A 25,991-nucleotide genomic window follows, 5' to 3' on the forward strand; every position below is an offset into this window, starting at 1 on the left:
TGTTAACTCTTTGGAAAAGGAAACATCTACCCAGTTTTGGGGAGGCCTGACTTCCCCTCCTCACTTTTCTCTGTATTCCACCCCCAGGCTGCCGAGAGGCCTCCCCCTCGGAGATGAGATCCAACCAGCCTTGTGGAGGCTCTGCTCCGCTCAGCTGTGCAGCCCCAGGGGCAGGGGTTGCTGGGGCCTGTCTTTGTTGTGTCCCCTGAAGATCCCTTAGGGTAGGAGAGAGAGGCAGGTAAGAAGCCTAAGGCTCCCGCGTGCGGCTTCAGGGTGGGGCACGTGGGACAGGAACACACGCAAAGCCAGGGGGAAATCAGCACATTTTCCTCAGTCATTAGCACAAGTCAACAGCAGTGTGACCGCTACCCACACCCGGGGGAGCGCAGCAGCCATCACCGAGAAACAGCACGGACTGGGGCGTCATTAGCTCCACATTTGTATTTTGCCTGTGTTCGCAGGAGCCTCTCCTCTCGGAATTCTGAGGAAGGAAGACTAGGAAAGCGCTGTCGAGGGCTTGGCAGGCATCTCTGGTGCAACAAAGACCCCAGACCCTCAGATGGAGTTCGAACCTCAGTTGGATCTCGAAGTAGGTGTCACCGTGACGGAGCCACTAGCCTCTCAGCCTGGTTCCTCATCTCCTTCAAAAGATGAAGATAACAGCCGCCTGGCAGGATAGTCCCAAAGACGAAATGAGGGAACACAAGTGAAAGTGAGATCCACATTAGGAGGCACACTGAAGGCATTCAGGAAAGTTGGGTTCCTCCCTTTAAACCACAGACTAATGATAGAGAGCAAATTTCCCAAAATCACCCCAGTTCCATCCAGGGGCCTAGGAGGACACACTGTTTAATCAGAAGTATAAAAACTCTTCTGAAAAGGAAGTGGGAACAGGAGGTGATGACAAAGGTCAAGAAACAGTGGCCTCTGGCTTTAAGAAAGTGAGAAGACATTCTGATATTCCTGGCCCACATCTTTTCCCCTAAATCAGCCTTCCTGGGATATCTTGACATCCTACACCCCAGATGTCCCCCAGCCCATTTCTCTGGCTCCATGCAGTAATTTGGGTTAGATATCAGACATCCAGGGCTCTAAGGTGAACAGTCAGGTGTCAGGGTCATTCTAAGGCTGGTGGGGAGGGGTCCCCTCTCTGTAGAGAGGGAAGGGATTTGGTCAGTCCTGGGCTCCCACCTGACACCAAGTCAGAGAGGAGAGCACCACCTCCTGGTGCCTCCCAGCTGGCACCGTGCCCCCTCCAGGCCTGGCTCTGCCAGAAGCAGCCCAGGGACTTGTTGGAGATGCCAGACCAGGCTGAATAAAGGCAGCTTCTGCTATCGGTTCTCTGGTGCCCTAATCCCAGGGGAGCTAGCCCCAAGCAAGGCGGCCCCTAGCCTCCCTGTCAATGCCCTCTCCTCCATTCCCAGTTTGGAAGGTCCAGCTATCCACACAGAGGGAGTTGTGAGCCGTGCCTGCTAGAATCTCAGGGCCTGCAGTGTGGGCGAGGACCTTTCCACCCTAAGTCCACAAATGCCCCCCGCCCCCAGGCCTGCCACATGCCTAGCACTGCGCCTCGCTCTGGGATGCCCCCTGGTGCCCCTTGTTCATCTGAGTGTCTGTCTCTGTCCTTCTGGCTGTCCGGGTCAGGGCAGGAGGTTTGGGACAGGGTAGGAGGAGGTGTGTCACAGAAGGCCTCAGCCAGCCCCCCGGCTCCACAGCCCCGTCTGGAGGCCCTGGGTGGGTAAATCCCTCAAATGCTCGCATTACCCTCCCACTCGGCAGTGATGCCCGTCTCTAGGCAGGTCGCCCTCATGAATCCAAATTGGCAGTGAGGGTGCAGGCATCTCTGCCACCCACAGGCATCTCCAGCACAACCTCTTCAAATGAAATCTAATCAGATGGCTACACGTAAGAAAACATATATGCAAACTGTCACCTGATAAATACTAAACAGCCTTTAAAACATGAACAATGTCCATACATGGAACTACGCCCACTGACTGAAAATGCAGAGCACCAAACAGAAGGCATGCACCAGGGCCACCAGGGGCGGAAATGACTCCTGTGATAGTCAATCAACTACAATTTGATGGACACAAAGTTCTTTTGATCTATAAGGCTAAGTGAATAGTTTCTAATGGGTCTCTGATACAAACCCATTTCCTCTCCATTTATCTTAAAATCGAATTGAAACCAGAGCCTAAAAGACAGCGGGGCCCAGACGGGCAGGGGTAGCTGAGCAGATGGGACCACCACACTCACCCTCCAAGCTGCCTTCAGGTGCAGCCAAGCCACGGCCCTGCTCCCGGGAGGTGCCAGCTCCAGGCTGCTAGCTCATGACAAAGACTGAGCATCCTGATGCACAGGAGAGCTCTGCAGGCCCCCATAGGCCCCCAGGAGAGGTGCTCGGGGGCTCCGGCTAATGAAGCTCCAGCCAGTGTTTGGCACCAACATGGCATCACAGGGGAGGGGCGCGAGGGGGAACCAGAGAAGATCAAGGACTGCTGGCCCTGAAGGAGGTGACAATTCCTTCTCAATCTTGTTGGGGTGACACACGGTAGGAGGCCACGTGGGTGCCCATCGTGCTTGGGGAAGTCATCGGGTAACTGTGGTGACGGCAACTTACTCATCCATTAGGAAAACTGGGTTAGATGCGCATGCAGAGCGCAAAGGATCCCAAAATACAGGGCCGAGAGGGAAAGTCAGGAATAGAATGAGCTGTAAAACGGGGTACCTCCTAGGTAAATTAAAAACATGTACAGTTTCAAGAAACCATCACAGCCAGCGGAGCCTAAGGAGGCAGGATACCTATATGTAATGTGGCATCTGGGATGCGATCCGGCACAGAAAAAGGATAGGAGGTAGAAGCTAAATAAATCTGAATAAAGTAGAGATTTAAGTTAATGATAGTATATCAATACTGGTTCATTAATTGTGATAAAGGTACCATATTAATGCAGGGGCACCTGGATGGCTCAGTCGGTTAAGTGTTGGCTCAAGTCATGATCTCACGGTCGTGAGATTGACCTCCATGCTGGGCATGGAGTCTGCTTAAGATTCTCCCTCTCCCTCTCCCTCTCCCTCTCCTTCTCTCGAAAGAAAGAAAGAAAGAAAGAAAGAAAGAAAGAAAGAAAGAAAGAAAGAAAAGAAAAGAAAGTACCATATTAATATAGATGTTAATAGTAGAGGAAACTGGGTACAGAGTAGATGGAAACTCTCCGTCCAATTTTTCTGTAAATCTGAAACTGTTCTAAACAATAAAGTCCGCTTTTTATATGAAAAACTTGCATAAAGCAAGAACAGCGCCAGGGCACTTGCTGGGATGAGCACTAGGTGTTGTATGGAAACCAATTTGACAATAAATTATATTTAACAAAAATAAAAAAAAATTAAAACATTAAAAAAATTTAAAAAGCAAGAACAGCACCATCCACTCCCCCAGGAACATACTGCACTGGAACGACTGCCTGTGGAGGGAACAGGCAAGTATCAAGGCGGGTGTTCAAGTACATGACACGAGGGTCCTCCCTGTACGCCAATGGTGATAATGTGCCACGACTGACAAGTGCCATTAACTTAACGCTTTGCATCAGAGGTCCCAAAACTAACAATGATTAATTTTCAGAAAAGAGAGAGAGAGAGAGAGAGACAAAACTGCAGGAGAGTAGGTCACAAAGGCCACATGAGTGGAGGGGGCTCTGGGTTGCTGAGTGACCTGGAGGGGCCTCGTGAGGCCAAAGAGTTAAACAGGCTTTGAAGCCGGGGTGGGGGGCCAGGGGTGTGGAGGTTGGCGCTTTGTGCTGGTTGCAGACCAGGGATGACCATCCAGGACACGCTCCATGCCCCCATCTAACACTGGTCAGTCCCAAGAGCTATTTCTGGGCCCTCTGAATTCCCAGCCAAAGCCAGGAAAACCTAAATGGAACCTGCTGGTGGGCAGCAAAGCTGGGCAGTGATAGAATAGTCGTAAGAATTGCCAGGGCAGTTATATTCGAATTTCAGATCAGCAACAAATAATTTTTTTAGCATTAGGCATATATATCCCAAATATTGCATGGGACATACGTATGCTAAAAACGGATTTGCTGTTGATCTGACATTCAAATGTAACTAGCCATCTTGAATCTGCTAAATCTGGCAACTCTAATTAATAACAGTAATGACATGCACTATTACTGTCCTAAGTACTTAATTTACTTCTCTTGTTTTCCTCTTCAAACAACCTCCTGAAGAATACATCGCTACCCCCTTTTTACAGACATGGAAACTTGGATGCCAGACCTGGGATGTGAACATCTGTGTAAAGAGATCTTGAGCATGATGCTGTGCCCCAACTAAGTGGCTGAACAAGGCCCAGGCCTCTGCTCCCTGACACCCAGAGACAGGTGTGCCCACAGTGGTGGTGCCAAGCTCCTTGCATGGTCTTCAAAACACATTACCACATGAAAAACCTTCCCACCAGACCCAATTCATCAAGTGAACTTTGGGTTTCAAAAAGGGAAAATCAAGGGAGCCCCAATGAGTCCTAAAAGAGTACAATCTTCCTGCATTGGTGGAAAGAACAAGGAGAGAAGCAGCTCCTACTTTGAGGGTCTAGATAGGCAGCACACATCAGCAGGGCAAGGGTCTGAGCTGAGCCGCATGCCATCCCTCCTGGAGACAGAGAAATGGATGAATGACCCCTGGCAGTCCTGTCCAGTTTGGGGACAGTATTAACTTGAGTCCTACAAAACAGGTTTCTAATGAGAATGGCACCCCACCCCTCAGCATGACTCATATTTAAAATAATACTAAGGAGCATTTATTGAGCACCTACTATGTATTGCACATTGTGCCAGATGTTTTCACTGCTCATCAATTGCTGGGGCATGTAAACCTACAGTCCAGCAGGGCATTTGCCTATTTTGCAGATGAGGAACCTGAGATTCAGGGAGATCACTTATTTATTCAACTACATGACTTTACTGTTCAGACTCTGTCCTGAGTGCTGAGGATGCAGAAGTGAACCAAACAAGACCCCTGCCTTCATGAAGCTGGTTGGGGCGCAGATAAAAAAACAGATCTATTATGCTGTTTCAGGTAGCAGTGCCAAGTGTGATGAAGAAAAGTAAAGCATGGTCAAGGAACAGAGTGATAGGGTGGGAGTATTTTAGCTAGGATGGTCACGAAGATGTCTGGAAAGAGGTGAAATTTAGGCAGAGGTCTGAAGTGAGGGACTGAGCATGCCCAGGTCTGCGGAGGGTGCCCAAGGCAGAGGGGACAATCAGTGCAAAGGCCCTGAGGTAAGGGTGACCAACACAAAACCAAGATAATGCCAATGGGCTGGAGGAGGTACAGGAAGGTGGGAGGGGTAGAAGATGAGTTCAGAGGGGATGGTTAGGCCAAGTAATCTTTAAAGGATCACTGTGATATGAAGAAATGGATGGATGGGTGGATCCAAGAATGGATGGCCAGATGGACAGATGGATATGTAGATAAACGGACTTCCATGGATTCCTTTAGGCTGCTACTGACGAGGGATGAGAATATATGTAGCTCACAAGTTGATAAAATATGTCCAATGTTCAGTTTCCAATTAATCATCTCCCTCAGAGGGCCTCAGGCAAGCACATTCCTTAGTGAAGTATATGCCCTAGAGAGGAATTTAATCCAAAGTTGCACAGGCAATCTGGGTCTTCATTCCAAGGAAACCATTTGAAGAAACCAAGGCAAGGCAGAAATGTCTTGCCTCCAATCTCTAGGCCAATGCCCACAGAACAGGCTGGACATCACCATCACTGCCTTCACCACCTGGGACTCCCCTAGGCAGAGGCACCAGCTGTACCAATGCTCTTCCTCAAGTCTTTGAACAAGAAAATCTTGTATGCTCATCAGATTTAAAAAAAAAAAAAAAAAAAAAAACCACGCCACATGCCAGAACAAAGCCAACACTCCCGGCAGGTGACACTGGTCACCAGGGCCCCAGTCCTGCAAAGCCATCCCATCCCACGACCCTTTACCACCTGCCCAGCCTCACCTCCACATCCTTCTCGAGCTCAAGCCCGGCCTCCATCAGGTTGTGCTCAAACTCCTCCCGCTGTTCCTTCCTCTCCTCCTCCAGGGCATCAAGTGGTCCCAGTTCAATGTCACCGTGGCCACCAGCACGAGGTTCCTTGCCTGTCTCCCCATTGGAGACAATCGCCAGCGAGGGGCCAGGGGAGCCATGGCCAGGGTGCACCCCGCGTTTCCGGTAATGGTAGGCGAGCACATAGTCGACCTTCCTCTGGTTGTCATGGAAGTGCATGCGGCTCAGACGGGCCTCCGAGGACACTGGCTCGTTGGCGTCCAGGTAGTTATTGATGACCTGGCAGGAGAGAACGGGACAGAGACAGCGAGGGCCAGTGAGGAGGAGTGAGAGATGGAGGAGGCTGACCCTGTGCTCTGGGCCCAGGGCGGTGGACTAGGAGGCAAGGCCCTCAGGCCCAGTGAAAGGACACAGTGGCCTAAGTCCTTCCACCATACCCAGCCCACTCAGCCCTCCACCCACATGTCCACAGCCTGGACACCGATGCCTTCACTCCTGCCCTGGCATCCGTGCACACACGTATGCTCACATGCACAGACGACACGTGCAGCAGCGAAGCCCTGTGCTTCCGCACCTGCCTGCACACCAGAGCCATGAGCCACCCCTGCACACGCACACACAGCATCGACACACAGCACGTCTGCACCAGCTCTCCTGCACCCATCTGTGCACAAGTGCACTCTGGCACACGCAGCCCTCCACATGCACGGTAACACACCCACGCACACTCATCTCCTTGCAGATCCGCCGGCCTGCCTACAAACGCATGCACGCTTACACACACAGATTACTCACTGGCAAGTTCTCTGGATCCATTGGAACAAGGGCCAGTTTCTTGTCACCCGGCCCACCCCAGCCCCACCCCACGGGGATTCACTCTATACTATGCCCCTTCACAGCCCCACATCCTCCTCCTCCTCCTCTGCAGCCACCAGTGGGGACGGCAGCAGGGGGACTGACTTCTGCTCCCGACCAGCCTGGAGGTGGGAGGTTGAGAGAAGAGGAGGGGAAAGAACAAGGCGGAGCAGGCAAGGGACCTGCCTCCCTCCCTTTGGGCGTCTCCCTGTTTATTACTGGTTTGGTACCCAGCTGCCTCTGCAGCCACCTGGGAGGTCACCTGGGCAACCAGATGAAGCACCAGCCACAGGGGAGAGCCTCGGAGCCACCACGGCAGAGGTCTGGTTCCTCAGACCTGTGAGGGGAGCCAAGGAGTCTGCAGACCAACAGGTGGGCTCACGTGGCCTCACACCTCCCTCTCCCTGTCCTCTGACCACAAGACTCCAGCATAGTCGGGACACTGTGCCACCATGACTTGGAGAGAGAGAGGAAAAGGCCCTAAGAAAAACCCTGGAGATCTCTCTTTCTCTCTCTCTCTCTCTCTCACACACACACACACACACACACACACAAACCCCTGCCCCCCAGGTGGAGAGTGTCTCAGTCAAGAGGCGCCCTTTGGGCCCCTAACAGGGCCAGCCTTTACCCCACCCCAGCACTCACCGAGCTGCCACAGGAGCTCCCTCCACCGGAGGGCGGGCCAGAATCTCGGTCATGGTCAGAACTGCCCTGTGGACCCGGGGCTTGGGAACCGGGAACCTTGAGGTATTGCTGGCCACGTTTGGGGCCCTGGCCACCTCTGGCCACTGTCCTAGGGCTCAGCCGGCGTGGGGAGCCAGGGAGCAGGGGGATATCTGTGAGAGGAAGAGACAAAAGAGGCAAAGCAGCTTCAGGTGACAGAAAACCCAGGACACAGAGAAATTGAGGCACTGATGGGAGGGGAACTGGGATGTCCCTAAGAAAAAGGCCACATCTCCTCACAGCCTTGGTTAGCCAGGGGGGAAGAGGGTCTCAGCCGCTATGTACACACGCATGCACACACACACGCACACTGGGCGTGGAGCCACCAGCAGGAGCCCCTTCAGATGATGGGTGTCATAACCTCTTATAATTCCCAAACAAGAGAAGGTGGCTCCGGCGAGCCAGGGTAAGTGGAGCACTCCTTGGAGAGACACCTTGAATTAATGCCAAAGGCTTGAGTTTGGGGCCTCTCCCAGGGCAGCCAGGCAGCCCTCATGGCCCGAGGAGAGAGCAGAGAGGAAGACAGACCAACTGTGGGGCCCCTGAGGGCAGGGCCGGGCTCTGACAAAAGCACTGCCTCCAATGCCCTTGAGGGGTTCCCATGCACCTGCTGCCCCCACCGGGGCCTCGGAGCTCCACAGCCCCTTCTGGGCCCTCCCCAGAACAGCCCCCGAACAACCCACAGCGGGAGCAGCAGTGCTATTTCAGGGAACTTTCAGCTTCACCCCTGGAGGGAAAAGACCCAGGCTGGTGACAGAATTGCAGAATGTCACAACTGGAGGGGACTGAAGCATTAAACACTCCGCTTTGCACCAAAAAGCCCCAGGCAGGGGCCATGAGCTAGCTGCCAGGGCCTCGAGGCTGATGAGACTCGATCTGTCCCTGCGTCTGAGAAATACTCTTTCCAGCAAAGCAGCAAACCCAGTGCACCTGGGCCTAACCCTGAGCTCTGCCACTTGCTCTGAGACTTCTCTGAGCCTGTTTCTTCAACTGCAACATGAGAATCCCACACTTGCAGGGTTGTAGTGAGAATCCAAAGCAGAGATGTACATGCGAAACACCCAGGGCAGTCATCAGCCCATGGGTGGGCAATAAAAGGTGCTTATTATAATTATTATTATTTTCATTTTGAGCTCCGTGTAAGAAGAAATCATACCATATACATCCAGCTCAGCCCTCAGCACCTGCTGAATGAATGAAGGAACAAAAAGCAGCTGGAAGGAGAGCTTCTGATCAGTGACCAGCTTGTAGAGCAGCCCCTTAGGTGCCCAGCTCTCTGCTGGACAGTTCAGGAGCCCTAGGACACTTGGTCCCTACACTGGAAAATCTTATCATCTCTTTATGAGGACAGACCTGGCAGGTAGGAAGCACAATGAAGACCAGCAGAGGAAAGCTCTCATAATTTACTTCTATACTGTGGGCTCTAGTCCGTATTGTGGAAGACCAGAAAGGCTAGAAGGCTTCCTGAGGAACTGAGCCTGAAGCTGGTCTCAAAGGGTGGACAGCTTCTGAAAGGCAGGAGAGAGAACACAGAAAAGCAACAGTGGGTATGCATGCTGGTAGAGCGACAGGGGGCAGTTCAAGACATCATGGGAGTGGATTCTCTCCTCGGTCCTTAGTCTCACCTCATCCCTTTCCCCCTGTGCCTTTCTGCATGCTTGCCCGCCATCTGGCCCAAGGCAGCATTGAGAACAGGGCTCTACAGCCCAGAGACGGCTTGAAAACCTTCAGATGCATGTCTAAGGAGCCCAAGACCAAACTGATGTATAACTGGGCAGATGACAAAGGTGACGTTCACTCAAGCATCCTTGACAGCCATATTCATATTCACACCTGTGACTCAAGATAGCTCATATTCAGAGTCAGCCCAAAACTTTGGTCAAACCATTATCCAGGAGCCACAGTCTCCTGAAGGTACAACCTGGGGTTTGAGGCTGGCCTTCGGGGCCCCACCAGCCATCCCAGCAGCAACCTCTGCTTGCCTCTGACACAGAGACCATGGCTGCATGAGGCCCTGCTTTTATGCCCACCTTTTCTCCCAACCAACAAGAACACAGCATATGGCTGAGTTGTTTCAGCTGCAAATGACATACCATGCAGTAATGACACAGAGGTGGAAAGATCCAAGAGAGCTGGCTTACACCATGAAATGAAGGCTGCGGTGGCAGATGAGGGGAGGGGTTGGGGGGCTCGGGGGTGGGATGTGAGCGATGTCTGGGCATCAGGAAGAATAGAGCAGGTGAACACGCTCCACAGGAATCCTCTAAGAAGCTGAAAAAAGGTGAATTGGGGTTGATCCGAAGTAAAGGCCATCATACACAGCTTATGGAACATGATACACATTTGAAAATAATCTTTCCTTCGTTGACCATTTACTTGGCTCTTGGCACATGATGCCTTGCAAAACAGATCCCTGGGTGTTCAGGATTAGCTGCCTTCTTGGGTTATGGGTGCCCTGAAGGGCATGGCTCACCCACTTCTGGATACCCTGGATGGATTTTCACAAGGCTTGGACCTGGGGCCTCTTTTCTACACTCTTACCCTTTTCTACACTCTTTTTCTACACTCTTACCCGTGCCCTCTATCTGCTCCTATGCCCTCTATGCCCTCCTAGATACTCTATCTGCTCCTATGGCCTTAATGATCACCTACGTCCCCATAACCCTCAACATTTTGCCTTTAACCCTTACTTTCTTCTAGCTTCTGATTCCACACATCCTCCCGCCTACCTGGCATCTCCACTTGGATGCTTCAGAGCCCCTTCAAAACCTCCACCTCCAAAACCAAACTTACAATCTGCTCTACAAGATGACTCTCTTCCAGGATTCCCTATGGCCATGAATGCCACCACTACGTTCAGTCCATACACCAGAAATCTACAGGCAGCCTCCAGAGTCTTCTTCCCTCATGCCCCACAGCCAATGTGTCACCACTCCTATGAATTTTGCCCTGAAATATCTCCCAAATCCATCTGTTTTTCACCACCTCCATGACTACCACCCTAGCCCAAACTACCACACTTATTCAGCTGGATAACCCCAGCAGCCTCCCAATAGCGCCTACTCCATGCACCCTTGCTCTCCTTCACCGTTCTCCAAAGGCAGCCAGGGGGTCCTTTCAAAATGTCGACTTCGCTATGACACCCACGTGTGTGGAGATTTCTGGTGCTTCCCACCACTCTCAAGCTGTGAGCCCCTGCACAGCCTGGCCCGCTCACGTCTCCACCTCATCTCTCCCCATGTCCCTCTGCGTTTCTGAGCTCTGGCCATACCGCGCTGCTTGCAGTGTCTGGAATGCACCATACTCCCTCCCGGCCCAGGGTCTTACCCATGCTCCTCCCTCTGGCTACAATGTGCTTCTTCGTCTAGCTGTGGGCCACCTGCTATTTTGGCCATTAGGGACCCAGAAAATCAGAAGTAACACATTCCTGTCTCGAGAAGCTACTGATCAAGGTATAAGACAGAAATAGTCAGATACTACAGGCAAAGCTAATTTGCTTCCACTTCATACGTGACTTAAATTCCAGAAGCTGAGGTAGTGCAGGGAGGGCTTAGGGGACACACAGACACATGTAAAGTCAGCAGACGAAGGCCTCCAAGCTTTATCCAATGGACTCCACTGGTCAGCAGGGAACTACAAAGAGTGGGGCACTTATTGGCTGGTGTCACTGAATAAAGGTAACCTGTTGGTGGCAGCCCACTGATTGTCTAGTCAAAGGAACTCCTGTGCTCCGAGCTTCTGCCCAGATCTGACCACCCCCAAGTGACTCCCCCATATGGGACTAGCCCATTTTTCAACTAATCACACCCTCATAAACTTCCTGGAGCATTGGGGTGGGGGAAAGAAAGGCCTTCCTCACCTAGTCAAAGTGTAACCAGATGAAAATGACCAGGGGCCTCCCGCTAAACATGGACAGAGGGCAACCCCAGCTTGGCACCAGACCCTGCCCACATCCACCTCTGTCCCAAGACATTCTCCCCCGCCATCTTCGGAGGGATCTTTTCGAATCACACCGCCCCACTCTCCCACTGAAAGCCTTCCAGTGGCTCCCCACTGCTAGAGTAGAAAACCTTCACCATGAACTGAAAGGTGCTGCATCCATTCTCCAGCCTTGTCCTCACCCTCCTTCCCATTCCCCTCTTTGAGACTAGAGTCTTTCTAAATATTCTTATCTGCTCCATTTGCTAAGACGCTGAAGCACAGTGGCACCCAGGGCCATGGGATAAGGGGAGGGAGCTGCACTTGTTGAGGGTGAGGAGGAATCGAAGGGGAGGAGAGCAGTGTTCTAGTCTCAACCTGATGTTTGGAGGACCTGCAGCCTGTCTGAATGGTCCACGGCAGACAGTCTTTTGCAGTCCAGGAATAAGAAAGTCACTAAAAGGCAGGCTGTGATTTGGGACGACATGAGCGTCCCACAGGGGTGGGCTCTACAGACAACTGAGAAGTGCTAGGTCGACAGCCACACCCTTCTCCATCCCACTCTACAACCCCCCCTCCCAGGACTAGCCAATGGCACTCCACTACACAATGAGCCCCACACTGAGCAGGAGGACCCCTGGTGCCTAGGCCTGGCATTGCCAGAATTTCAGAAAAATAATGTATTTTCTCTGCACATTTTACTTCCGTGATTGAGAGGGGGGTGTCATTACCATATCTTTCCCTCACAGGGTGAGTGTGATGATGCGGTAAGAGAAGAGATTACAACTCCTTGGAAGTACGTGAGCTACAGAAAACGTGAGGGATCTTTACCAAATCCTACTCCGGGGCTCAGGGCCCGCCCCCTTCATCTGCACCTGCCCGCCCCGATTTCTCTGCTCCATTCCAGTCACTGTGCCCTAAGTCCCCAGAATTCCCCTTCTGTGCCACCCACCTGCCTGCTGACTACTCACCTCCTCCTGGAAGTTCTGGACTAGGCAGCTGTCTATCCCCCATGACTGCAACTTCCTTTCTCATCTGGGACCATCACACACTTTCTAATCCTTTTTTTTTAATGTTTATTTTGATTTTGAGAGAGAGAGAGCACAAGCAGGGGAGAGGCAGAGAGAGAGGGAGAGAGAATCCCAAACAGGCTCCACACTGTCGGCACAGAGCCTCACGTGGGGCCCGAACTCGCAAACCATGAGATCACGACCTGAGCCAAAACCAAGAGTTGGACACTTAAACGACTGAACCACCCAGGCGCCCCTCTTATCCTTTAGAACCCACTATTTCAGGGGTGTACTCTGTCTCTTCTAGAAGGATCCAATTTCCACCACCCAGAAAGGCTGCAGGTACCTCAGGCTGTGCTATAGAAGCAGACAAAGAAGGAGCAGGATCAGAGATCTGCAGGGAAAAGAACAGAGACTATAGGCAGGGAGAGGCCCAAATCTCAATGAAAAAACAGGTATAGCTTGTTTTCGGGGTCCTCCCATGGCCTGCCCTTTCACACCCTACCCAAGGCCCCACCCAGCCATGGTCCCCATTCTGTGCTGCACTTTCTCACCCACCACCAGGGTCTTCCAACACCCATTCCCCCATTTAGCTCTTGGCTGTCTTGGCTGAGAAGCTAATACACTGCAAAGTACAGGGAGCCCTTGCTGGCATCCCAAGACAAGCGATACAATGAAAGCATTCTGAAGACTCTCAGGGGCTCTGGAGATGCCGCTGGCCCTGCAGGGGTCCAGGGGCAGGGGTCTCACTGTGAGGAATACTCTCTAGTGGTGGGCACTGCTACCCCACGCTGGGTGAGGGGAGAGCTGCCACAGGGAGAGATCCGGACCCTTCGACTCACGCCTCAGCTCTCGGGCAGTTTGGCAAGAACCTTCAGGGTCACAGCCAAGGATCAGAGCAAGGAGGGGCCCCTGAGTTGGGGAGCCGGGCAGGAGCAGACTGTGGGGAGTCGGGTGGGGGGTGGTGAGAAGAGCTCGAGCAGTAGCTGATGGCAGGAAAACTGGAGCAAAGGGACCCGGAGGCACAGTCAAGAGCAAGGCAGCAGCAGCCTGCACAGACGGGGAGCAGGAAGTGGGTTCACCGGGCACGGAGGAGGGTGAGGTGAGTCACTGGGGCCCTAGGAGGTTTCCAGAGCCTCCAAGAAAGAATAGCAGGAGGTGGTTTCCTGTGGGAGCAGGACCTCCAGGCAGCACGGCTCTTCCTCGAAGCTTCCCTCGTGGCATTGTTACTGCCTCACTACTAACCACTGGCAGGGCAAGTGTGGGTGCCCCAAAAGACAGGGCCGCCTCTCTCACCGGCCTTTCGGGGCCACTGCTTCCAGCAAACCCAGATAGGCCAGGGCTGCCCTGAGTGGAGATGGCACATCCACGCTCTCCTAGGCCAGGGACAAGACTCCTGGTGGGCCTCAGAGAGACCTGGGTGCCTTCAGGACGCTCACCTGGACCCTCCCCAAGCATCCTGGGACAGATGGACTGCACTTCAGTTAGGATCAACTTTTATGCTGAGGTCTTACTCTGTTTTCCTACATGAATCTGACAGGCAAAATCTGAGCCTCCACACTTAAAATCTGGACCTTGCAATGGCCCTGCTGTTCACCCTACTCTCTACCCCAGAGTTCCTGTTAAACAGTACCTTTCTGGGCCTCTGCATGTGGCCAGAGTAACAGAGGGATGATCTTCCAGTGCCCTCTCCCTCTTCGGCTCTGCTTATCTTGACTCAAAAACAGCCCTCTCTCTACCGATGCTCAAACATTCCCTTCCTAATGAAGATACAGCCCCAGTGTGGATCCTTACCTTGAACCTAGATAAGTAAGAGCTAACTGGCCTCCCTGCCACTAAGCTGGCTCCCCGCTGATCCTCAGGTCACAACCTGACCGAGTTACTCCCACTCAGGGGCTTTCATTCTTCTTAGATGAAAACCAAATTGTCTGATATGCACGCAGGGCCTTTCATGATCTGGGCCCTGCCTACCTAGCCGAATACCGTTTCATCTCCTAACATCCATCCATGGCCTGCTTACCCTTTCCAGCCTCCTGGCCCCATGCACACACCACATGCCATGCTCCAACCACACCTGGCCGCTCTTGGGGAGTGGGGGAGCGTACATATATGCCATTGCTCACATCTCTATTCTTCTCAGACCATTTAACCTCCTGGGCGCTGTGTAATACACTGGAAATAGAAGGCTTGCCCTAGATGCTCACAAAGAAGGCAGACTAATAAGGAGAACAGATTAATAAGGAGATTTCAGGAACAAGAGAAAAGCTGAGGCCGGAGTATAAACAAGGAACTACAGTAGCAGAAGCCCGCAGCTCTGCTTAGAGCCAGCAGGCCTCCCAGAGTACGTGACTTTTGAGGAGCATCTAGAAAAGACAAGTAGGCATCTTCCAATGGGCAAGGGAGGAAAGGAGATTCCAGGGAGAAGGGCAATTGTTTGTATGGTCCTTCACAATCAGCTGCTGGGCTTGCCTGTTTCAGGTCATCAGCCTCCTGAGAACAAGGCATGCGTCCGCCTCGTGTTCCTCTTCCACCCACGTAGTCCCAATAGGTGGCCAGCTACGTGGCAGAACTTGGGGCGGGCAAAGAAAGGGCACTTCGGGCTTATAGTACACACTTTTTAACAGGGCCTATGAGGCCCCTTACTTCTTTCCTGCTAATATCAACCATCTCCTGCTAGTCACTCCTCCCTCCCTCCCACCTCCTTCTTCTGTCTCCCTCCCTACCTCTCTGTCTCTCTCTCTCTCTCTCTCTCTCTCACGCACGCGCGCGCACACACACACACACACACACACACACACAGAATACACACACACATCAGAGAGAATAAACTACCAGCAGCTTCCAGAAGAAGGCGACCTGCTTTTTCTTATCCCTACTCTTTGATCTTTGGAATTGTTCTCCCTTTTGCCCCTAAACATCTCTCCTCAACCAAGACTACTTGGTAAGTCCCTTCTGACATCTCTCAACCCTTTAAAAAGGCCTTTTAACAAAGATCACTTATAGTCATTGCTCAGAGCCAGGATCCTACAAGTGAAGACCCAGGTCAAGAAAAGCAGCAGCATTTCAGGAAGCGCTTCCCTCAGGGACAGAACCCAGGGACTGGGATCTGGATGAGTTCCTCAAAGGAAACCTATTCATGGGCATCTCATCCTACACTGTGGTTGGTTGTGTGGCTGATGACATTAAGGGACAATGTCCCCCCCTCTATGTCAGGAGGAAGCAGCCAGTCTACAACGCAATTGATCAAAACTGCTCTGTTAGCTAATCGTAACCTGTTTCGCAAGTATAATAACATGAAAAGAGCAGAACGATGCAATGCTGAGCAAAATGCAAGCCTTCCTCCAGCCCCTCCACACAGATCACACATATGCTCACATACACACACATGCACACATACACACCACTTTATGAGGGTGACTGGCTCCTCTCCTGGTCATGCCTGGGGGAGTCCCACCTTGTCCCCCATCTTCCTCCACCGTCCACAAACATCTCCTACCTCTCATCTCTTCCTCCTGGTATAACCAAGATTGATGAGCTCTGCCTTATTCTGCGCTCTCCAAAGAAGGTGGGACAGATCTCTGCTGCCCAAAACGGACTGGCTCTGAGGCTAAAGCCTAAGACAGCTCCTGCAATCACAATGCTCTGCTCAGACTGCAGAGGCCTGTGGATCTGGATGAGATATGAGGGATACAGAGAGATTCAGCAGACAAGAGGAACATGGATGCGCCTCAGGATTTTATAAGATATCCCAAATACACATATAATAGATAGGAAATTGCTCAAAAGCTTTCTCTCCGCTACAGTGTGGTTAACTGAAATAAGTAAATTTATATCATATAGACAGCAAGCCTCATGTGCTCAGCGGTGCTCTTCCTGAGGACAGGAACAGTGCCCATCTTGTTCAGCCCTGTATGCTTAGCCCCAAACATGAGGACTGGCCCATAATTGGCTTCGGGAGCAGGACAAGTGCCTTCCCACAGCTTGGGAAGGTGGAGCTCAACATCAAGCGTCAGCTAAGATGGTTAACACGAAGTAGAAGCTTAAAAAATTGTTCATGAACACATCTGAGACACCCCTAGGGACTCCCAGAATTGTCAGGTCAGACTTTTAAAAGGACTGGAGATCCCATAGTAATTAGTAGGGGAACAGCTTGAGAGACCCATTTGGTAATTTCTCATGACTCCACCTCTACTAGGCGGCTGTGGTGACCATGCCAAAGACAAACTGCTCTTCCTTAAAACCGGATGCGTCCTCATTTGACTATCAGTGAGGTTATGATCACCACATTCCAAACGACAGAACCAGGAGGAGTGGTTCTGGAGAAGGAGAAATAGAAGCATACAAGAGCTGCTCTGTGGGGGAGGCAGAGATGGTTGTGGGAAGCCAGACTTAAAAAAAATATTAGCATTCAGGGGCGCCTGGGTGGCTCAGTCGGTTGAGCGTCCAACTTCGGCTCAGGTCATGATCTCACGGTTTCTGAGTTCGAGCCCTGCATCAGGCTATGTGCTGACAGCTCGGAGCCTGGAGCCTGCTTCAGATTCTGTGTCTCCCTCTCTCTCTCTACTATCTTCCACTCGCACTCTGTCTCTCTCTCTCAAAAATAAAATAAACATTAAAAAAAATTTTTTTTAAATATTAGCATTCAGCAATTGGGAAAGATGAGGACCAGTGGAGACAGGGACCTCCTTCTCAACCCTGGGTACATATTAGAATCACCAAAGAAAGTTAAAATATTGATGTCTGGGCCCCACCTCAAGATTTGGACTTAATTTGTCTGAGGTGCTCTATTGTGCCACCAGGGTTGAGATCGCTGGTCTATAGAATCAAAAGCGTGAACAGAGATCTAGTCGCAAGGTCCTGACATATCAAAGAAAGGCACACTACCTAGACGGTAAATAAAGCAAGCTTAGGTCAAATAAAACAAAGCACCACTTAGCACGACCAGGATAAACATTTAGAGCTAGAGACCTGTCCTGGCCTGGGTGTTGAAAAAAAATTGGGTGCCAGGTGAACCCAGAAGCAAGGGAAGCCTGTTACTGGAGAAGGAAAAGAAAGCTACCATGCTTGGCAACCCATGAGCGTGCTTTGGCCCACTGGCTATAGAAGCAGTGTGTGCTTTAACCAGGGCTAAGACCCTCCACGTATGTGGCCTTGCTGTGGCTCCCCGACTACCAAAGCACACTGTAGAACCTGGATCATAATGCCAGCTTGAGAGCCAAAGGGGGTAGGAATGGGTTCTACACAATCCAAGTAAATGCAAACGCTAAATGTCATTAAATGTAGTTAACATGTGCCTGAATGATTTGATAGTTTATGGATGAACTAGAAGTTCGTCTATCTGCCATAACAAACAGAAAGGCAAGCAACTTCCTCTAAATTGACACCTTAGAGACATCTGGGCGGCTCAGTCAGTTAAGTCTCCAACTCTTGATTTTGGCTCAGGTCGTGATATTGTGGTTTGTGAGTTCAAGCTCCACATCGGGCGGGCTCTGTGCTGACAGTGTGGAGCCTGCTTGGGATTCTCTCTCTCTCCCTCTCTCTCTGTCATTCCCATGCTCCCTCTAATTTAATAAATAAATTTTTTAAAAGGTTTTTTTTAATATTTTTAAAAGAAGCAATTGAATCCACTGGCCAACTGTTATCATACCAACTCAGCATTGATTCATTCCTTCATTCACAGCACTAGAACAATCCTAAAATTTGTATGGAACCACAAAAGACCCTGAAGAGCCAAAGCAATCTTGAAAAAGAAAAACAAAACTGGAAGTTTCCAGATTCCAAGTTACATTACAAAGTGGTACTAATTAAAAACACTACGATACTGGCATAAAAATAGACACATAGATCAATGGAATAGAACAGAAAACCCAGAAATAAACCCACAATTGTATGGTCAATCAATCTTCAGCAAAGGAGGAATCAACATACGATGGGAAAAAGTTTCTTCAACGAATGGTGTTGGGGAAACTGAACAGTCACGTGCAAAAGAATGAAACTGGACCACTTTCTTTCACTATCACAAAAATAAACTCAAAATGGATTAAAGACCTAAATGTGAGACCTGAAACCATAAAAATCCTTGAAGAGAGCACATGCAGTAATCTCTCTGACATTGGCTGTAGCCCCATCTTTCTAGATGTGTCTCCTGAGGCAAAGGAAATAAGAAGCAAAAAATAAACTACTGGAACAACATCAAAATCAGAAGTTTCTGCACAGTGAAGGAAACAATCAACAAAACTAAAAGGCAACCAATGGAATGGGAGAAGATATTTGCAAATGACATATCCAATAAAGGGTTAGTATCCAAAATATATAAGGAAATGATACAACTCAATACCCAAAAAACAATCCAATTAAAAAATGGGCAGAGCACATGAAGAGACATCTCTCCAAAAAGGACATACAGATGGCCAACAGACTCATGAAAAGATGCTCAACCTTACTCATCATCAGAGAAAAGCAAATCAAAATCACAATGCAGTATCACTTTACACCTGTCAGAATAGCTAACATCAACAACACAAGAAACAACAAGTGGTGGCGAGGTTGTGGAGAAAAAGGACCCCTTTGCACTGTTCGTGGGAATGCAAATTGGTGCAGCCACTGTGGAAAACTGTATGGAGGTTCCTCAAAAAGTTAAAAATACAACTACTGTATGATCCAGGAATTACACGACTGGGTATTTACCAAAAAAAAAATACAAAAACACTAATTCAAAGAGATACATGCACCCATATGTTTATAGCAGAGTCACTTACCAAACTATGGAAGCAGCCCAAGTGTCCATCATAGACGAATGGACAAAAAAGATGTGGTGTGTGTATGCATGTGTGTGGTCGTGTGTGTATGTATATATATAACGGAATATTATTCACCCACTAAAAAAATGAAGTCTTGCCACTTGCAATGACATGGATGTAGCTAGAGGGTATAACGCTAAGCAAAATAAGTCAATCAGGAAAAGACAAATACCATATGTTCTCACCCATATGTGGAATTTAAGAAACAAATGAGCAAAGGAAAAGCAGAGAGAGAGAGAGAGAGAGAGAGAGAGACAAACCAAGAAACAGACTCTTAACTATAGGGAACAAACTGATGGCTACCAGATGGGAAGTGGGTAGGATGGCGGGGGAGATAGGGGATGGGGATTAAAGAGTACACTTATGATGATTAAATTAAAAGAAACATAATAAATGTTTTAGCAAAGTAATGAGATCACGCTTGCAAACCTTAGCACAGGGCGGATGTTCAGTAAACAGTAGTTCTTATCTCTGTAATTATCAACATCATCATCGTCATCTGGGGACTCTGGCACCAGACAGATAAAAATAAATTTAAAAATTCATTCCTTCGTTCAAAAACCATTTAATAAGCATTTACCACCCCCGTCCTTCCCTAGATGCTGAAACTTGGAAGACCTCAGAGCCTTACACACTGGAGATGCAAGTGTGTAAATCTATATATTTAATACAGGAAAATAAGTGTGACCATGCCACACCAAAATTATCACTTTTGATAAGCCCCTAACACAGAGACCACTGGTTGCTTACCAAAACTCCATGCTCTCCTCTTCTTTCTGGACCTACAGCTAGACTGTATTTTCTAGCCTCCCTTGCTATGGCAGGCTATGAGATGAACCTGTGAGACTGAATTCCAGCCAGAGGAAGTAAACAGAGCAACATGTGCTACTCCCAGACCTCGCCCATAGAAACATTCTGCGCATGCTCCTGCACACCCCTCTGGGCTCTTCTCCCCCTTCAGATAACTGTAGAATAACCCTCAGGGTCACCCTAGAAGTCATAGTTGAAACTGGCTAAGCCTCCATCAATGAGGAGCTCCTGAAAAGTTATATGGAGAAGAGCCACCCCAGTAACTTGTTTACCCACCTGAACTATTACTTCAGCAAGAAGTGAACTATTGTGTTTTACTCATTTCTTTTTTGGTCTGTTTGTTAGAGCGGCTAGCTGAGCATGACTCTAGCTAGCATAGCACCCTTCACTAAGAATGCAGATAATAATAAAGAACTCCACTTACAAGTGCAGCAGTTAGCCCACTGAGATACCATTTGAATCAAATACCCACACACCAGAGCCCTGCTCAACAGACCTTTTCCCAAATTTCTCCCAACCTGACAGATTTAACAGCCCCCTCACAATTTCTACAAATCAAAGATAGGGACTGGGTATCATATTTGACCCTCGCTGCAGCTGGCCACATAGTAGGTGCTCAATGAAAGAGTATATTTAAAAACTGAAATGCTGAAAACATGAGCAGAAAGAGTTCTGGGCAAAATAATCTCCCCTATGCTTTGTGCTAAAGAATTCTGGAGCTTTGGTAATGTTGAGTTCAAGCACTGTTGAGCAGTAACAAAGGTGATTTTAAAGAAAAGTTGTGGCCTTGCCCACAGGGTGCCCCCATAGTCCAACTCTCCCTTAAGACAAAAATGAAGGCTGGGATCTCAGCTTCTCATTAAAATTAAATAAACACAACAATTTCACTCTTTTCTAAATCATGAGGCTCACTTTTGAATTAATATTAGAGACCCCTGTCATCTCTGGCCCTTGCCCATGACCTACATCTGAAACCATTTGTTAACAAAATACCTTCTGATTAAAAACCTGCTGACAAAAACTTATTTCCTTTGCACAGATTCCTTCTCTCCTGTGCTCTGCCCCATTATTCCAGCCATTTTAGCTGCTCCAAGCCTTGGCCTCTGCCTCCTCGGTTCAGTGGGATTTTGCTTCTCTTGGATTCCTGCTCCCTGCACCCCAGTCAATAACATGTCTTTATGGGGCTACATTTGTGACTTTCTGTTCTCAGGGATTCCACTTCCGTGTTGATGGTTTTTCAGTGCCTGAAAATGGTTGGCTTATGTATTTTATCCTGTTGTTCGGCTGTTTACAGCAGAGTGTCCACCCCAGTACCAGTTATTTTATGGGCACTAGAGAAATGTTTACAGTAGACTATCCCTAAAAACTTCTAAGGCCACGCCCTGAGTAAATCAACAGGGGAGACAGACTTGAGAGGTGGAGTCTTAGTGAGTTAGAGAATCTTGGGAAATACCTGGCATTTTCTACAAATATACCCTAACAAAGCAGAAAACCAAACCTAAATAGGCTCAAAGGAATCAGCCAGTAATTAAACCGCCTGCTAGAGAACTTTTTTAATTTGCTTAACCTTCCTGAGAGAAAGGTAATGTTGTATCACGCACAATGTCCATTTTACCATCAAAACTTACTAGACATGCAAAGAAACAGGAGTAAGTGACCCGTGAAAGACACAAAGCCAGCAATAAAAAATTGATCTCAGCCCTCTGGCCTTTTTCACTTTTACTCTATCCCCAACTTCATGGAAGATGGCACCTGCGTTGTCCTCACGGGAAAAGGCTGGTCAAGGCTTCCAGGTCACACAACAGACAGGGCCTGTGCTGGATCTGGCCCTGTCAAGGGGACTGGTGTTTTGTACTCCTTACTCCTTCCTAGTTCCACTGTTTATGCTTTTAAAATAAACAGGACTTGATCACCAAAAATAGACAAATGAAACACACACACACACACACACACACACACACACACACACACCTGTTCTCAAGACAGCCAGACTCATAACCTAGAGATCAAGAGTTACATGCTCCTCCAACTGAGCCAGCCAGGCGCCCTCCAAAGAAAAGACTTTAAAAGCAGGAAACATAAATATGTATCTAATAAAGATAATACAGATAAATAAAATCTTACTAAGTGGAAGATATGGAAACTGCAAAAGTGCAAAGAAATAGAAAACACAAACAAAAACAAATGTAATTGGTTTCATACTTCCTGATTTCAAAACTATTACAAAGTTACTGTGTAGTACTGGCATAAGGACAGAAAAATAGATCAGTCATTAGATTTGGGATTCTAGGGGCGCCTGGGTGGCTCAGTCAGTTAAGCATCTGACTTCGGCTCGGGTCATGATCTCACAGTTTGTGAGTTTGAGCCCCGCATCAGGCTCTGTGCTGACAGCTCAGAGCCTGGAGCCTGCTTTGGTTTCTGCATCTCCCTCTCTCTCTCTGCCCCTCCCCTGCTTGCTCTCTCTCTCTCTCTCTCTCTCTCTCTCTCTCTCTGTCTCTCAAAAATGAACATTTTTTAAAAAATAAAAAATAAAAAAAAAAGAATTGAGATTCCAGAAATAAAACCTTGAATTTCAACAAAGGTACCAAGAAATGGGGAAAGAAATGGGGAAATGGTACTGGGACAACTGGATGTCCACACACAAAAGAAGGAAGTTGGACCCTTTCCTCACACAATACACAAAAAAATTAACATTTTCAAAAATGGATCGTAGACCTAAATGCAATAACTAAAACTATAAAACAACTTGACGATAACACAAGAGTAACCTTTATTAATTGGGTTAAGCAATGGTTTCTTAGCTACTATAATACCAAAAAGTACAAGCAATCAAAGAACAATAGACAAACTGCCTTCCATCAAAATTTAAAATGTTTCAAAAGACACCATTAATAAAGTGAATATACAACCCAGAGAATTGGGAGGAAATATTTCTAAGTCATATATCAGAATAGGGACTTGTATCCAAAATATATAAAGAACTTTCACAACTCAACAAATAAAAAGACAATTAACCTAATTTGAAAATGAGCAAAGGGCATAAGCAGACATTTCTCCAAGACGACACGCAAGAAATATTCAACAGCACATGAAAAGATGTTCAACATTATTAGTCTTGAAGGAAACGCAAATCAAAACTACAATGACATACCACTTCACACCTCTAGGATGGCTCTGATAAAAAAAGACAAACAATAACAAGGTTGATGAGGATGTGGAGAAATGAGAACGCTCAGACATTGCTGGTGGGAATGTAAAATAGTACAGCCACTTTGTAAAACAGCCTAGCAATCCCTGAAAAAGTTAACCAGTCATTCCACTCTACACACACACACACACACACACACACACACACACACACACACCTGAACTTGAACATTCATTGCAGCATTATTCATAGTAACCAGAAAGTGGAAATCCAAATGTCCATCAACAGATAAACAAATGTGGTATATCCGCAGAAGGGAATATTATTTAGCTATAAAAAGAACTAATACATGTTAATTCTAATACTAATACATGTTACAATATGGCTTAACACTAAAAACAGGCTCAGTTAAAGGGCCCAGACATAAAACACTATACATTATAGGATTCCACTTATATAAAATGTCTAGAATAGGGAAATCCACAGAGACAGAGATCAGATTAGTGGTTTCCTGGAGTTAGAGGGAGGGAGGAAAGGTGAATGGCTGTCAGTGAGTATGAGGTTTCTTTTTAGGATGATGAAAATGTTCTAACATTAGACAGCAGTGATGGATGCACAACTCTGTGAATATAATAAAAACTACTGACTTATATTTTTAAGGGGTGGATTTTATTATTATATCTCAACAAAGCTGACCTGGAATTATTTTCAAAAAATGGAATTCCTAGAACTAAAAATTACAATAACTAAAAAGAAAAACATCATCAGATGAGCTTAACAGCAAACTGGAGAAGGCAGAGCAAAGATCAGTGAAGCTAAGGCTGGATCAATAGAAATGATCTGATCTAGAAAACAGAGGACTAGAGACTGGAATAAAATTTAACAGAGTTTCAGGAATTGGTGGGACCACAGAGTCTAACATACATGTGATGGGAGCTCAGTAAAAGAAGAGGATGAAAATAGGGCAGAAAAATCATTGAAGAAATAGTGATTGAAATCATCCCCACAAGTTGATAAAATACAGTAATGTCCACATTCAAGAAGGTCAACAAACTCAAAGTTAAGAAAAATACAAATAAAATTACACCTGCACACATCATGGTCAAACCACTGAACACCAAAAATAAAAATAAAATATCAAAAGCTACCAGATTATAAAGGTATTCTACATGAATAAAATAAAAATCTGGATTAAGGCTGACTTCTCAGCAGACCCATGGAGACCCACAGAGAACACCTGGAGTGCTCAACAGAATAAACTGTCAACCCATTATTCTATATCCAATGCAAGTATTCTTCCAAAAGGAGAGTGAAATAGACGACTTTCCATAAAAACACAAGCTGAGTGCGGGCACCTGGGTGGCTCAGGTCATGATCTCGCGGTTCCTGAGTTCGAGCCCCACATCAGGCTCTGTGCTGACAGTTCGGAGCCTGGAGCCTGGAGCCTGCTTCAGATTCCCTGTCTCCCTCTCTCTCTGCCCCTCCCCTCCTCTCTCTCTCTCTCTCTCTCTCTAAAATAAATAAACATTAAAATATTTTTAAAAAACACACACAAGCTGAGAGAATTTGTCACCAGCAGAACCACACTTCAAGCCACACTAATGGAGGTCCTTCAGGCTCCAGGGAAATGACAACAGATGGAAGCCTAGAAAGTTGTGTCTGGGAAGTCTTGTCTCCCTCCCCCTCGAGGAGAGGAGAAAGAGACTGGCAGCCCCTGGTCTCAATGGACGATGAACCATGGAGCTTTTTATATGCTATAAGCTACTACTTTTCAAATGAGAGGTTTAACCCAATGGCTGGTGATCTAAAGGTCTGCCGACAGCATTTTAAAAAATATTAACACCGTGGAGTGGACCAGAAAAGAATAAAACACAAACACCCCTTTAAAAAAGCCAGAAACAATAAATGCTCACGTGATAATAATACGCTTTCCAAAAATCTATTAATGAAACTACAGCTCATTATGTTGGGCAATGTCTTATATAAATAGCACAAATATCACTGTGACATTCTTCCTAACGTTTAATGTTGATGAACTAGAACTGGCCTCCTGCTGTTGGACTATGAAACCTGTGTAACTTATAACTTACTGTCTGTTTTCTGACCTGCCTGTCAGGAAGCTTGCAGACAAGTTTTTGTTCAACGATAGTACCTATTCTTAGTCTAGGTTTTATGATATAATACTGTGCTCCCAATCCTTCATGATTTCACACTTGTTCATTTACCCTTGTTTTAAGTTTTATTGTTATCTGGATTTTCTTCTTTTGTAAACTATTTGAAGATAAGTAATACATAGAAATAGTTATTTGATACAGGCACAAATAAAAAGATTAAAAAGGAATTGAGTGAACAACAATTACCATACTATTTAAAATAAGGAAAATTTTATTCTTATTTATTTGTATTTAAACATTTTTCACAATGGAAGTATATTATTGCTTTTTTAAAGCTATGTTTAATTAGCTTATGATGAATATCAGGCATCAAGGACTGTTAGAAAATGGGAATTATCCCTATGTCAGTGAATAAGTCGGAAGATACAAAGTATTAAAAAAGAAGCCCAAAATGGAATCATTTGCACAGGTACAGACACACACACACACACACACACACACACACACACACACAAGCACACCCCAGCAAACCAAGACTTAACAGTTTCAACC

At 47.7% G+C, this 25,991-nt stretch overlaps 1 protein-coding gene across 1 annotated transcript in view; it reads right to left on the bottom strand.

Annotated features, from left to right (window-relative positions):
- Positions 1-6,877, bottom strand: part of ANO2 (anoctamin 2) — a 312,785-nt gene extending 305,908 nt beyond the window's left edge. The window contains exons 1-2 of the mRNA XM_047066263.1: positions 6,857-6,877; positions 6,014-6,340 (exon numbers count right to left, since the gene is read on the bottom strand). Coding sequence (XP_046922219.1) covers positions 6,014-6,340; positions 6,857-6,877 — 348 coding nt within the window. The remainder of the gene's footprint in view (positions 1-6,013; positions 6,341-6,856) is intronic.
- Positions 6,878-25,991: the final 19,114 nt, after the last annotated feature.

Source organism: Lynx rufus, unplaced genomic scaffold, assembly GCF_022079265.1.
Source record: "Lynx rufus isolate CCGP_SWC_20201006 ecotype Redwood Valley unplaced genomic scaffold, mLynRuf1.p SCAF_7, whole genome shotgun sequence".
In the NCBI taxonomy this organism is placed as follows: domain Eukaryota; kingdom Metazoa; phylum Chordata; class Mammalia; order Carnivora; family Felidae; genus Lynx; species Lynx rufus.